The sequence below is a fragment of the Podarcis erhardii genome, assembly GCF_964252035.2.
Source record: "Podarcis erhardii genome assembly, chromosome: 14".
NCBI lineage: Eukaryota > Metazoa > Chordata > Lepidosauria > Squamata > Lacertidae > Podarcis > Podarcis erhardii.
The window spans coordinates 17,839,236-17,854,226 of NC_138503.1; the positions used below are offsets into that span (position 1 = coordinate 17,839,236).

Consider the following 14,991-nt stretch of genomic DNA (forward strand, 5'->3'; position numbering starts at 1 on the left):
TTGCAGCTAGAAGCCCTGCAGAAAAGGCCGTCGGGTGCAGGAGCGGCGCCTACATCGCGCTTCCCGGAGGGGGCGCGTCGCCCGCCCGGCATTGGCGCGCGTTTGGGCGGGCTGCGGAGGGCGCGAGCGCTGCGTGCGCCCCAGGAGGCCGGCGAGGGCGGGAAAGCGGGCGGCTTGCTCCTCCCGCGCGCCCGAAGGGGCTTTTTTGGCGGTTCCCCCGCTGCTACGAAGTCCTAAGCAACGAGAAGGAAAGCGCCTCATGAGCATAGCACTGGAGGGTGAGTCTCAACTTTTCTGGACGAGCACTCAATGTGTTGCAGATATTAAGCATAACTTTAAAGCCCTAAAAAAAGAAGAAGCAGCAAAAAAAAAAACCACCCCACACGGGGGGCGTGTTCTAATTCCCTTCTAACTCCGGGTTAGAGCGCAGCACGTGGAGGATGGGTGGGGAAAGAGAGAGGAGGCGGGCGGGCGCGCTGATAGAACGCCAGGCGCGGGGGCCGCCAGGGAGAGCCAGCGCGCGCCCCACCCCAGACGCTCGCGGCCACCGCCGTCCCTCCCTCCCAGGGAAGGCGGGATTAGAGCAAGCGCCCGGGCAGCAAGAAGCGCGCGCGCACGCCGGCCCTGCCCTGGATCCCTCAGAACAGCCAGTCTCTGGGAAAGTGGGCGTGGCTTTAGAACTCTCAGGCAGCAGAGGCCGCCGCCCGGCAAGGCTTCCCATTGGGAGGCGCGAAGGCTTTAGTGGGTGGGGATTGGCGCAAATGTAAGCAGGGCGGGCTAAGAGGAGGAGCCGCTGCCGAGGAGCAGCGGCACCAGCAGCGTTTCCTCTCCCCCCCTCCCCTCCCGTGTCAACAAGCGGGGCGCCTGCGCCGGGGGTTTGCGCATCTTTTCCTCTCATGCGCGGTATTTGCTTCCCGAGTCGGGCCCGGGGTTTGGCCTAGAGCCAGCGGCGGGCAGAGGGCGCAGAGCGATCGGGCGCAGCTCTCCGGCCGCAGCGGCTCCGGGCGGGCGAGCGATCGGTCGGTCCGCTGGCTCAGGATGGCGGACGACTCCGCAGTGGCGTAGCGTGGGGGGTGCAGGGGGGGCGCAACATCTGGGGGTTAGGGTTAGGGGGCGCAAATCCACGGGTTAGGGGGCGCAAATCACTTGCCTTGCCCCGGGTGCTGACAACCCACGCTACGCCACTGGGTCAGTTTCCTTGTGTTGTTGTTGTTTAGTAGTTTAGTCGTGTCCGACTCTTCGTGACCCCATGGACCAGAGCACGCCAGGCACTCCTGTCTTCCACTGCCTCCAGCAGTTTGGTCAAACTCATGTTTGTAGCTTCGAGAACACTGTCCTTGTGTAGCCCTTGTTAAATCACTTTGATAACTCTGTGAGGGGACATGGGGACCTTGTGGGAGGGAAGCCATGACTGTTTGATTTGATGGTATGGTTGAAAGGCATAGTTCAGATGGGGCCTTGGTTTCGGCTGGACTTTTATGTTGGTTCAAGGAAAAAAATAGGTATAAAAGGATAATTCCTGGATACCAAGATCCAAGTTTGCTGCAAGTACTCTTTGGTGAGCGAAATCTCTCCCAGCAGAGATTTAAAGTCACAAAATATGCAGCAAAGTAAAGCATGAAAATACGGGCTGTTCAACCTTTAAAATATGCCCTTTAAAGTGAGATCCAAAATGTCCCCTTAAAAGTTTATTTTCAGAGTTTCCCTCTTCCCGCAGCATAGGAAAAAGTCATATGCTTGGTGACTTCAAAAAATCGTTTACTTACAAACTCTTCAAAGGTCAGATTAATGAGTTGGGGAGGGGATGCACAGGCAGTAAAACTTGGCTTAGTTGCAAAAGTGGTGAAATTTCCTAAATTATTGGTATAGGGACTCAAGAGTGGCTGGTTAGAGTCATGCGGCTGAGGTGGACCAGCTCAACCTCTTCACATGCAGAGCTTCTCAGGTAGAGTGGCCATGGGGGACAGGTGGGAGACAATAGGCTTTATTGCCTGTTTCTTCCCAAGGTGAGGGAAGTGGACATTATCTAAGCTTGGAAGGACAGCTTACGCTATGGTATTAACCCCTTCGTGCCTTAATTAGACTTGAGCACGTTGGTTATATGAGGCTGCTTATCCCACACTTTGGTGTCCTGATACAAAGATGGAGCCTCTGAAGTCAGTCCCAAGTCTAGGCAGGTATGTTTAGGTTCATAAGCACCTTAACTTGCTTCTTTAAAAAACAACAACCAGCCAAGGACATGGGCTGTAGATTTCATGACACTTTGCTCAGTCAGTCCCCTCTCCTTGTCGTCTTTCACAGGTGTACAATGAGGGTAGCAGTGGGAATCAACCCTGATGTGGAGAGACATAAACCATGGAAGGACCAACACCCGAACCCGTCTTTGTCGACGTGGACAAAGGACTAACGCTAGCATGCTTCGTCTTCCTTTGCCTCTTCCTGATCGTCATGATTATCCGCTGCGCAAAAGTCATCATGGACCCTTACAGCGCCATCCCGACGTCTACGTGGGAGGAACAGCACCTGGATGACTGACAGGGGAGAGAGGGGAGGAGGCGGGCAACAATCATGAAGCCACATGGACCGACCAAAAGCTTGCGCGAGAGAGCACAGCACGGACAGCTGCCTTGCCTGGAGGAGGGCACAAAATATTATACAGCTTTTCCGAGATGCACAGGGCAGTGTAGGTCCCCCTGAGAGCACACTGGTGATAGCTTTCTGCCTATCAGCCTCGATACATCGCTGTGTCCTTTCTCCTTCCGAAGGAGTGACCTCCAGGTTTTAATGAGGAAATGATTATGATTGTATATCAAGTAGCACAAAAGCTCTCTAGGCACTAGAAAATCCCTTCCAAGCTTTTTTCTAGTATAATCTCTATTAAGCACCTTCTCTCTGTTTTAAATCGTTATTTGTAATTGAAATGGGCAAATAGATGCTATAAATACAGGCAGATGCTATGCAGAGATACCAGGGCGGTATGAGGGTCAAAGACGAGGGGGCTGGCATTTTAAAACGAGGGCACTCTTTACAAGATTGGCAATAATAATAAAGAAACCTTAAGGGTTGTTGTTTTTCTCTGCGTTGGAACTGGAGTGGGTTGCAAGGTTGATTAAAAACCAGTGTCGTAACAGATGTGCAGAATACGGACACCTGCTCCTTGACTTTTAAAACACAGGGCTTCTCCCAAAGAACCTGGGAACTGTAGTTTGTTAAGGGCACTGGGAATAGTAGCTGTGTGGGGAGTAAACTGCAGTTCCCAGGGAAGCCATCTGTTTAAATGCCTGGTTTGGATCTCTGATAGCATTTAGGTGAGCTCTCCTTGGACACTCTCCTATGAAGTCTCTTTGGAGCCTCTGTTAATATTGGGTGACCTCTGAGGAAGAGTCTGCTGTTGGCTACGTCTTCTAATAGTGAACTGAGTGGATCCATGCAAATGGATCTGGAGTCGATGCAGAACTTTTATGAAACCAGAGGGAAGTATCAGCATCTTCAGATGAACCCTGAGGTATAGGGAAGCATCTCTATATATCCACACATAGAATCATAGAATCATAGAGTTGGAAGAGACCACAAGGGCCATCGAGTCCAACCCCCTGCCAAGCAGGAAACACCATCAGAGCACTCCTGACATATGGTTGTCAAGCCTCTGCTTAAAGACCTCCAAAGAAGGAGACTCCACCACACTCCTTGGCAGCAAATTCCACTGTCGAACAGCTCTTACTGTCAGGAAGTTCTTCCTAATGTTTAGGTGGAATCTTCTTTCTTGTAGTTTGGATCCATTGCTCCGTGTCCGCTTCTCTGGAGCAGCAGAAAACAACCTTTCTCCCTCCTCTATGTGACATCCTTTTATATATTTGAACATGGCTATCATATCACCCCTTAACCTCCTCTTCTCCAGGCTAAACATGCCCAGCTCCCTTAGCCGTTCCTCATAAGGCATCATTTCCAGGCCTTTGACCATTTTGGTTGCCCTCCTCTGGACACGTTCCAGTTTGTCAGTGCCCTTCTTGAACTGTGGTGCCCAGAACTGGACACAGTACTCCAGGTGAGGTCTGACCAGAGCAGAATACAGTGGCACTATTACTTCCCTTGATCTAGATGCTATACTCCTATGGATGCAGCCCAGAATTGCATTGGCTTTTTTAGCTGCCGCGTCACACTGTTGGCTCATGTCAAGTTTGTGGTCAACCAAGACTCCTAGATCCTTTTCACATGTACTGCTCTCAAGCCAGGTGTCACCCATCTTGTATTTGTGCCTCTCATTTTTTTTGCCCAAGTGCAATACTTTACATTTCTCCCTGTTAAAATTCATCTTGTTTGTTTTGGCCCAGTTCTCTAATCTGTCAAGGTTGTTTTGAAGTGTGATCCTGTCCTCTGGGGTGTTAGCCACCCCTCCCAGTTTGGTGTCATCTGCAAATTTGATCAGGATGCCCTTGAGTCCATCATCCAAGTCGTTGATAAAGATGTTGAATAAGACCGGGCCCAAGACAGAACCCTGTGGCACCCCACTAGTCACTCTTCCCCAGGATGAAGAGGAACCATTGATGAGCACCCTTTGGGTTCGGTCAGTCAGCCAGTTACAAATCCACTGAGTGGTAGCATAGTCAAGACCGTATTTTACCAGCTTCTTTACAAGAATATCATGGGGCACCTTGTCAAATGCCTTGCTGAAATCAAGGTAGGCTACATCCACTGAGTTCCCTTCATCTACAAGGCTTGTAATTCTGTCAAAAAACGAGATCAGGTTAGTCTGACATGACTTATTTTTCAGAAATCCATGCTGACTATTGGTGATCACAGCATTCCTTTCTAGGTGCTCACAGACTGTTTGCTTAATGATCTGCCCCATAATCTTCCCTGGTATTGATGTCAGACTGACTGGGCGGTAATTATTTGGGTCCTCTCTTTCCCCCTTTTTGAAAATAGGGACAACATTTGCCCTCCTCTAGTCTGCCGGGACTTCGCCTGTTCTCCAGGAATTATCAAAGATGACTGCCAGTGGTTCTGAGATCACATCTGCCAGTTCTTTTAATACTCTTGGATGCAGTTCATCTGGCCCTGGAGACTTGAATACATCTAAACTAGCCAAGTATTCTTGTACTATATCCTTAGTTATTCTGGGCTGTGTTTCCTCTGCTGAATCATTTGCTCCAAATTTTTCAGAACGGGCATTGTTTTCTTTATCGGAGAAGACTGAGGCAAAGAAGGCATTGAGGAGTTCAGCCCTTTCTGTGTCCCCCGTTTGCATTTCACCATCTTCTCCTCTGAGTGACCCCACTGTTTCTTTGTTCTTCCTTTTGCTACGAACATACCCATAAAAGCCTTTTTTGTTGCTTTTAACCTCTCTAGCAAGCCTGAGTTCATTCTGTGCTTTAGCTTTTCTGACTTTGTGTCTACACGTGCTGGCTATTTGTTTGAATTTCTCTTTGGTGGTTTTCCCCCTTTTCCATTTTTTGTACACATCCTTTTTTAATGTTAACTCAGTTAAAAGTTCTTTAGATAGCCACCCTGGCTTCTTTAGGCACCTTCCATGTTTCTGTCTCATTGGTATTGCCTGAAGTTGTGCTTTTACTATCTCCCTCTTAACAAACTCCCAGCCATCATGAACTCCCTTTCCTTTTAGTATTACTGTCCATGGGATCTCACCCAGCACTTCCCTAAGTTTTATGAAGTCTGCTTTCTTAAAGTCAAGAAATTGAGTCCTAGTATGCTTGGCTGCTCCTTTCCGCTGTATAGTAAACTTCAGAAGAGCATGATCACTCGCGCCTAATGATCCTTCCACTTCTACCCCACTAACCAGGTCATCAACATTGGTTAGGACCAGATCTAAAATGGCTGTTCCTCTTGTTGCTTCTCCCACTTTCTGGACAATGAAGTTGTCTGCAAGGTCAGTGAGGAATCTGTTTGACCTTATGCTCTTGGCTGAGTTTGACATCCAACAAATATCCGGGTAATTGAAGTCCCCCATTACTACTATCTCCCTTCCTTTTACATGCTTGGCCATCTGTTCCAGGAAGGCATCATCTATGTCCTCCGTTTGGCTTGGGGATCTATAGTAAACTCCCACAATGAGGTCACTGTTATTCTTCTCTCCCTTAATTTTGACCCAAATGCTCTCACTTTGGCTTTGAGGTTCTAAATCTTGGATCTCTTCACAGGTATACACATCCCTTTCTTGTCTGGTCTGTTCTCTGAAATAGATTGTATCCCTCCATTATTATATCCCAATCGTGGGACTTATCCCACCAGGTTTCAGTGATGCCTATTATGTCATATTTAGTTTGCTGTACCAAGAGCTCAAGCTCATCTTGTTTATTTCCCATGCTTTGCACATTAGTGTACAGACATTGAAGTCCATTAATCATTCCCCCGTGTCTCTTATTTAAGGATTTTTTCCTCCCACCACTAGGACAGCATGCTGTTTGCTCCATTTGGTCTATGACATTTGGATGATCATCTTCATCAATTGATAGACTCCTACCTTCAGAAGCACTGTCTCCCTCCCCCACATTAGTCAGTTTAAAGCCCTCCTGATGAGGTTTCTGAGATTTTTGGAAAAACATTCCTCTCAACCGTTGTGAGGTGCAGCCCATCGCTTGCCAGAAGTCCATCTTCAAGAAACTGCAGTCCGTGATCTAAGAATCCAAACCGTTCCTGTTTATACCATTTGCGAAGCCAGCTGTTCACTTCCACTATTTTTCCCTCTCTCCCTGGACCACGTCGTTCAACTGGGAGGACAGATGAGATGACAATTTGTGCATTTAATTGCTTCAATTTCCTGCCCAGAGCCTCGTAGTCTCTTTTGATCTTCTGGAGGCTATTGCTTGCAGTGTCATTGGTTCCCACATGAACCAAGAGGAAGGGGTATTTGTTAGTGGGTTTTATGCTTCCTTGCAGTCGTTCAGTTACATCTTGGATCTTAGCCCCGGGGAGACAGCACACTTCCCGAGACATCTTGTCAGGCCCACAGATCACTGCTTCTGTTCCCCTCAGTAGGGAATCCCCTATCACCACTACACGCCTCCTCTTAGGTTTGGTCGGGGTTCTTCCGTGAGCTGTCCGTTCCAAGGACGCCTGCACATTCCCTGAGGACTGACTTTGCTGCTTGTCTTCATATACCTGATCAACTGTAATGAGGGAGAGATCCTCAAATGGAGTCTGCTCTTCGTCTTCCATGCTAGGGGAGAGGACCTCAAAGTGATTGTGTATTTCTAAACCATCAGAGCGAACCCTGGGCCTCCTACTTCTTTGAGTCACGTTTCTCCATATATCTGGCTACACGTTCCTCCAGTTGCTGGACTTTGTCTTCTAAGAGGGCAATCAACATGCAATTGCTGCAGGTAAAGCTGCCTGCAACCTTTGGCAAGATGGCAAACATTGCGCAGGAACCGCAGGCGACTGCACCTGTTCCCTCACCCTCCATCTTGAGAACGTGTCATTGGGGGTGGCTACAGCAGTCCTCCATCATAAAAAGCGTGAAGACAGGACAAATAACTCCCCCCCAAAAAAACCTAGGTCTCCCCCAACAAACGTTTGAGACTAGCTCCCCTAAATCTAAAAGATGGATCAAACTGCGCACGCCAATAGGCGCGCACCACTGCCCTGCAAGCTCTGATAAGCTCCTCCCACAGCTAATCACCTGCCTCAACAGAAACCCTGCCCCCTCTGACCCTTGCACAGGGAGAGCAGCTAATCAGCCACAAAGAAACACACACACCAGAAAACCCTTTTGCTCCTCCTGCAGCAGCTGAAAAAACCAAAAGGGGGGCAAGCCCATGGCAGGCCCAGCACTAATGGTCAGAGGATTGTGCCCCATGCTAGACCTACTCAGAGTAGACCCATTTAAATTAATGAACCTAAGATAGCCATGTTCCTTAATCTAAGTGGGTCAACTCTGAGTGGCTACAACCCAAAGACACACTGCATTTCCCCTCCACTTCCCCTGTGTCCTAGCAATAAATAAGTCCGTCCTTCATATATATCCTGCTTTTCATAGAGATGGGCATTGGTTACTTATAAAATATAGGCCACCAAACATGCGCTGATCTTAAAATGAATGACTCCCCTCTTGTTCCCAGTTTCACGGGAGGTATTTTTAGCTGAGTCTAGACAGTCATCTGTCAGGGATGCTGCAGCTGCCAGAATCATACCTTGAACAAGGAGTTGAACTAGATTGGGGTGGTGAGCAGGCTTCAGGCCTCCAGGATCTGTATTATTATTATTATTATTATTATTATTATTATTATTATTATTTTATCATCATCATCTTCTCAAGATCTACCAACTGGAGCCAGATGCAAATGATGCACAATTAGAATGCAAGGTTCCTTTGAGCACATTTGGAGCCAATGAATGTGTTTTTCTGTACCAGAACTGAACTGGGAGTCCCCTCACACAAAAGTCCTCTCCTGGTTTACATTTAAAGAAGTATATTACTTTAAACAGACATGGCTTCATGGCTTCCCCCAGTGAATCCTGGGAAGTGTAGTTTGTTAAGGATGCTGAGAGGCGTTAAGTGACCCCCCTTTCTCCCTCCCCCTGAAACCTACAATTCCCAGAGTTCCCTGTAAATAAGGATTTATTGTTAAACCACTCTGTTGCCCTGTGAAGGAAACAGGGGTCTCCTAAAAACGCTCAACATCCCTTATCAAACTCCACTGTTTAAAGCGCTATGATACCGCTTTCAGTGTGTAGTGCAGATGGGGCCCAAGTCATTTTGTCACTGCTGTTCTTGAACATCTGGAAGCCCTTGCAAAGCTTCCCCATCTGCCTTCTGCTTACCCCTGGACAAGATGGCCTTCACGAAACTTGCCACATCTGGATGAAGAGCAGGGAGGGGGCCTCATGTCACATGACAACTATGAAAGCCAGCCTCTGGGGGGGGGGGCAGTGGGCACCTTTGCAGTGTTGCTGAGAAAGAACCGTGGGTGCCAGTAACAAAATGGCTGCCGTGGCAGAGTGTGACAAATTGCAAAATGGCTGCCTCATCTAAATGAGCATTAAAAGATACGGGACCACAAATGGGTGTGGACACAGCCTTGCCCACCAAAGAGGATTCTCATAGAGAAAAACTCTTTGCACCTCTGTGGGCATGTTTAAGGGGGCTTGTTCAGTGCAGGAAGTGCATACATACCTACGTTCCTTCCAACTACATACAGTGGTACTTTGGTTCTCAGACTTAATCCGTTCCAGAAGTCTGTTCCAAAACCAAGGCACACTTTCCCATAGAAAGTAATGCAAAATGGATTAATCCGTTTCAGACTTTAAAAAAACAACCCCTTAAACAGCAATTTAACATGAATTTGACTATCTAATGAGATGATAAAAATTAAAATTAATTTCTTTTCTTACCTGCACTGATTATAGTCATTTGGATGGGAGGCTTTTATCCATTTCTGCAGTCACACAATCAATCAATCAATCAGTCAATCAATCAGTAGCTGAACTGGGTTCCACACAGTCACAAAAACAAATTAACCGAAAAAGCCTCAAAAACCAAAACGCAAAAGCGCCAAACTTAATCCATTCTGGAAGTCTGTTTGGCTTCCAAAATGTTCAAATACCAAGGTGCAGCTTCTGATTGGTGCAGGTGCCCCGGAAACAATAGCCGACACCCGCATTGGACATTCGGCTTCCGAAAAACGTTCAAAAACCGGAACACTTACTTCCAGGTTTCTGGCATTTGAGAACCAAAGCGTTTGAGAACCAAGGTACCACTGTAATTCTAAGAAGTAAAGTTGAGAAGAGAGGGTACTCTGCGCCCCCTAGATCAGGGTTTCCCAAACTTGGGTCTCCAAGCTGTTTGGGGACTACAATTCCCATTGTCCCTTACCTGTTGGCTAGGGATGATGGGAGTTGTAGTCCAAAAAACTTGGGAAACTCGGCTCTAGCTATTACTGGACTTCAACTCCCATCATTCCCACCCCTTGAGAACAGCCAATGGTCAGAGATGATGGGAACTGTAGTCCAGCCACATTTGGAGGGCCACAGGTTAGGTACTCTTTGTTATGTAGGCTGGATGTCATTTTCTACCAGGAGAAGCCCAGAGAGAGTAGGGGAATTAAGTAATCCTATTCCACCTAAGACTTGAATCAGGCCAACTCAGGCTTATCCAGAACTGCAGCCAGACATATGCCTTCTAAATGAGGGTTCCTACCCTAGTAGGTAGGAGTTGCCAGTTTTTTTCCTGGTAGGGCTCCTCCACCTTTAACTGCAGCCTGACAGAAATTTAGCAGGTGGATTCTTTTCTCCATCAGTTCCATCTCCAGGCTCAGTTTTGCTTGCTAATTTTTTGCCTGTAAGGCTGCTGTTAAATGCAGACTAAAGCTGGCAACCTTCTTCAGCAGCTGAAGAAGAAAACAGTGGCTGCTGATGAGGGTTGCCAACTTTTTTCTGGCAGGGGGCTCCTTTGCCTTTAACAGCTGTCTGGCAGGTTTTTCTCTCACAGGGGACAAAACACAAAGTAGACCAGTAGGAAAGGAGGAAAGCAAATTTTGGACCTTCTAAATACCTCATCTGCTGATGTTTCTGGTTATGCTCCTGCATAAGATGGCTTGTTCAATGCACAGACAAGTCCCAAAGACAGCCCTCTCGTCGGTGCAAATTTCCCTTGAAGAAAAAATATATATATATCAATGGAAGTTTCACATCCAGAAAGGGCTGCAGCTTTGGGCGACAAGGTAGTGATTCTGAACTGCATGAGACAAAGTGCCTCTGCCAATTTTATTTTAATGTAAAATAAAATGAATTTTAAGTCTTAAATAATTCTTCCGTACTGGGGACAGTTGCACTCAGAGAAAAAACACCTAGCAGAAACCTTGTAGTGAATGTATTATCTAATAAATGGCTTCCAACAACAAAAGTGCTTTGTCATCCCTTTATCAAAATTCTTAAAAAAGAAGCCTCACCTCATATACACCTTTTTTTCTTCATTGCATATCAGTGGATCTTCCCCTATACACACAGTGAACATGGTGTGATGTGGTGGGGAAAGGATTAGGCTAGGACTATGAAAACCTGGGTTCAAATCCCAGAGGTGCCCTGATAACAACGTCACCTGTTTCACAGTGTGGTCGTGGGGATAAAAAGACAGCACTGTATGTTGCATTGAGCTAATGAGATGAAAGGTGGATGCATGCTTAGTGTATTTCCCCTCGATTCTGTTACTGCTTTTTTGTGTGTGTCCCTATTACTTGATAAAAGGTGGGGGAATGTGATAAGTAAAGTGGCAAAGTTCAGGTCAGAACAGAAATCGCTGCCTTCTTGCATCCCTAGATACAATATATATTTTCATGCTACTGTTATAAGAAAAACCTGCTCCTTTTCCCTTATGGGGTATCCAAGGGTATACGATTACGATATCTTTATTGTCATTGTCCCATACAGAATGATGAAACTGAAAAATCTACATAAGACATTCAAAAACCCCTGAAAACTCTGAAACCCCATTTTAAAATAAAATATGCTCCTATAGAGACTCCTTATACTGCGTTTAAAACCAGAATTGCATTTGGGTAGAAACTGTTTCTCAGGCGGCTAGTCCTAGTCTTTATAACCCTGTACCTTCATCCAGAAGGCAGAAGCTGAAAGAGATCATTTCTGGTGTGTGCACTATCCTGCGCTATCTCTGCAGCTTTTTCATGGCACCTGGCAGCATAGATTTGATCCAAGGTGGGAAGAGTGCACCCAATTATTCTCTCTGCAGTCTTTACAACCCTGGACAGTGTTTCTCAACCTTGGATCCCCAGATGTTGTTGGACTACAACTCCCATCATCCCTGAGCTCTGGCCTTGCTAGCTAGGGGTGATGGGAGTTGTAGGCCAAAAACATCTGGGGACCCAAGGTTGAGAAAGGCTGCCGTAGAGAGCCCTTAAGTAGGTCCCCTATCAGTAGGAGAAAATAACAGAGGCCAACCAGAGAATATTGAGAAGCAAGGCAGCTAGTAAGCCTGATCTTTATTAAATGGTGCAACAGGGTGCTCACTACCACATGCAGGAAGCAGGAGGGACCCAGAACAATGGTGCACAAGCCATTATATAAACTTTTGAAATTGCCCATCCTGTAGCTCAAGACCACCCCCAAAACATCATACATACATCACAGGAGGCGGTCTACAGCAGAAATCCTGTTTGCCAGGTGAAATATACTCAGAGTCTAGAGCGGATTTCATGCTCTTTATTCAGCTCATAGTGGTGAGGAGGAATGAAAGTTTCCCCAAAGTATCTGCTTTATATACATTATTTACACAATGGGCTGCACGTGATTGGCTAATTCCGGAATTCTCCTGTAGGCCAATCAGGTTGTGGATTCACTTCCATCTGGAGCTGGATTGGGTGGCTTCTGCAGACCAATCATACTGCTGCATTGTTCTAGGACCAATCAGACTGCTGCATTCTGAATCCTATTGTTCTAGGACCAATCAGACTGCTGCATTTTGCATCCTATTGTTCTAGGACCAATCAGACTGCTGCATTTCAACTCAGTACATAACACCAGGATATCTGTTAATGATCATTGATTGCTTTACCTGGGCAGCCTGGCCATTCTTTTGTGATGGTAAATACTTTAATTCCTGAAACCAGGTCACAGGCTCACCCTATTCATACACAGGATTAAGACAGGATTTGTAAGCAAAAAGACAAAGGGGAAGGCTTTCCCATTTCCTTCCTCCTTGCAGAGAAATATTAGAGGCCAATTTGGGAGAGTCAAAATGGTTTCAGGACTCCTGTACTATTTCAGACACGTGGTTTATATACTTATGTGTTTGCCTTGTACATTTATGAACATTTATTTTATATTTGGGATCTTAGAATTCTTATAACACTGCACAAATGGAGCTCCTGAAGAACACTATCGTTCTTGTGAGCATAAAAAGCATGTGTCGAGGAGACGGGGAGAGACGTTTTTAAACCGAGGCATGATGTAAATATGCAACACTTGTTTTCTTTCCAGGCTTCTCATGGAAAAGGTAATTTTGCACTGAATGGAGTGGAGCTCCTTCCAATTCTATCCCACTGCTCTAAAAACATTACATCTATCTTCCCTTCAACCAAAGACTCGCCAATGCCTGCATCTCTGTACATGGTCAAGGAGGAACTGCAATAATCCATCACCTAAGCATGGAAAGGCTCATTGAATGCCGCACACCAGATTTCCAATACCGAGAGCAAGGTCTGCTTTCTCGCTGGCATTCCAAAATGTAAAGCTATTGCTAATGTACTGTTAACACAATTTCCGTGCCCTACAGGGGATGCCGTGTCGCATAAACTGGCTGGACGTATGTTCTTGCAAGTACTGAAGCTTTGAGCTATCTGGCCCTTGATGCTATCATTAGATGCAGCTTTAATGCTATTTGCTTAACAGATGTTTGTGCCTGCACCTCTCACATGCTGTGAAATTATCCCAGGCGGTGTTTTCAGAGAGCCTGTGCATCCTCTAAATGAACGCTCCAGTCAAGGGAGATTCATTCTGTTCCTTTGGCACCGTTTAGAAAAATCAATTTGGTGCCAGTAGAAATCTGCAAACTTGACAGCTGCAGGCCTGAAGCTGTATTTTGATCTGGGCGGCTCTTTTCCAAAATTCCCCTCTGTGAAGCATCATGTTCCTGTTTCAATGCATTGGCAATAAATAGAAGGTTTTATGATATCCAACAAACAGCTACAATTCCTCACTTTTGAAATGATACCAGAGAGTTTTCAGGGACTCCTCTTCTCTCTCTCTCTCTCTCTCTCTCTCTCTCTCTCTCTCTCAGAATAGGCAACATCCAGAACAATTCTGCAAAGTACTGAGAACCGGGGGGAGCCATTTCAAACAGGGAGAATCTTCTAGACAAAGTTAACTAGATAGTAAGCTAGTCTTCCAAATAAATGCAGTTAACCATGGCATTTACCATAGCCCCTATAGCAGATGACCTGGGATGTATGGACTTTCTGATCCGTGAATCATAAACATCAGGGGAAGAATTCAAGGTACTACATTGGCACTACACCAGTCAACAATTGACACCACCAAGTTGGATGACCTTAAAACAAATCTCTCCATCTCTTGGGGCAGCACTTCATCAAATCACCAGCAAAGAAAATAGCTTTCCGCAGAGACTGGGAGCCAGACAGCTGTCCATCTTGTAGCACTGGCACCTGCCATATGCATAAGCTGGCAGAGTTAAATCGATCAGCTCTCCCTTCTGAAGGGAACTTTTATCACTGCAGTTTTTAGGCTTTTTGCTGAGACAGAACTAATTTTGTGGGCAGTGTTCAGCTATGACTGATTTATCTCTTTCGTCGCATTTTCTTCCCATTTGTCTTCATCGTAAATACCTTGCTTGCCTTCGTAAGACACATTCGATAGTCAGAGCTCAGGAACACACCAAAATCCACCACCGCTTGGAGGACCATGTTGGTCCCAGCCCAAACAGGAAGCTTTTTATAGTCCTTTCTGAGCAGGAGGGCTAATGAACAGCTTAGGCGGTTGGGCATGATGGAGCCAGTCCACAACCTGAGAAAACTTCACTAAATGCAGCATACAGTACCAGATTTCTGGTAGTCCACAAATTTCTTGCCATCTCTCCTCTGTCCAGAATAGAGGGGATGGTGGGTGTCCGATCCTGATATCCTGTGAAATGTGGGTATGCTTCAATGTAGGACAGGCTGAGCCAGCACCAACAGGTACTGAGCAGGAAAAGCAAACAATCTCTGTGTACTGTGGATTTTTGAGGGCACCACAGGAGGTCCTGGTGAACATCTTGGTGCCCAGGATGGCCATGTTGGCAACCCCTGTACTCGGAAAACTAAAGCAGAAACCGAATTTATACATGAGTTTGAGGGAAATCACTCAATTCGTACAACAAAAGCCCCTGGGATTTGGACAGCTCCCTAAACTCAGGTGAACAGTAGTTTAAACCTAAAGAGTAAACATTCATCAGATGTATGAAATGCTATCCACCTCAGGTATACAGGGTAAAGTTAAAGGGACCCCTGACCAATAGGTCCAGTC

At 46.4% G+C, this 14,991-nt stretch overlaps 1 protein-coding gene across 3 annotated transcripts in view; it reads left to right on the forward strand.

Moving 5' to 3' along the window:
- CTXND1 (cortexin domain containing 1) overlaps positions 1–3,530 on the forward strand; it is a 39,495-nt gene extending 35,965 nt beyond the window's left edge. For all 3 annotated transcript variants that reach the window (XM_081839393.1, XM_081839394.1, XM_081839395.1), the window contains exon 4: positions 2,302–3,530. In XM_081839393.1, the coding sequence (XP_081695519.1) occupies positions 2,356–2,535 (180 nt within the window). In that variant the 5' untranslated portion in view covers positions 2,302–2,355 and the 3' untranslated portion in view covers positions 2,536–3,530. The remainder of the gene's footprint in view (positions 1–2,301) is intronic.
- Positions 3,531–14,991: the final 11,461 nt, after the last annotated feature.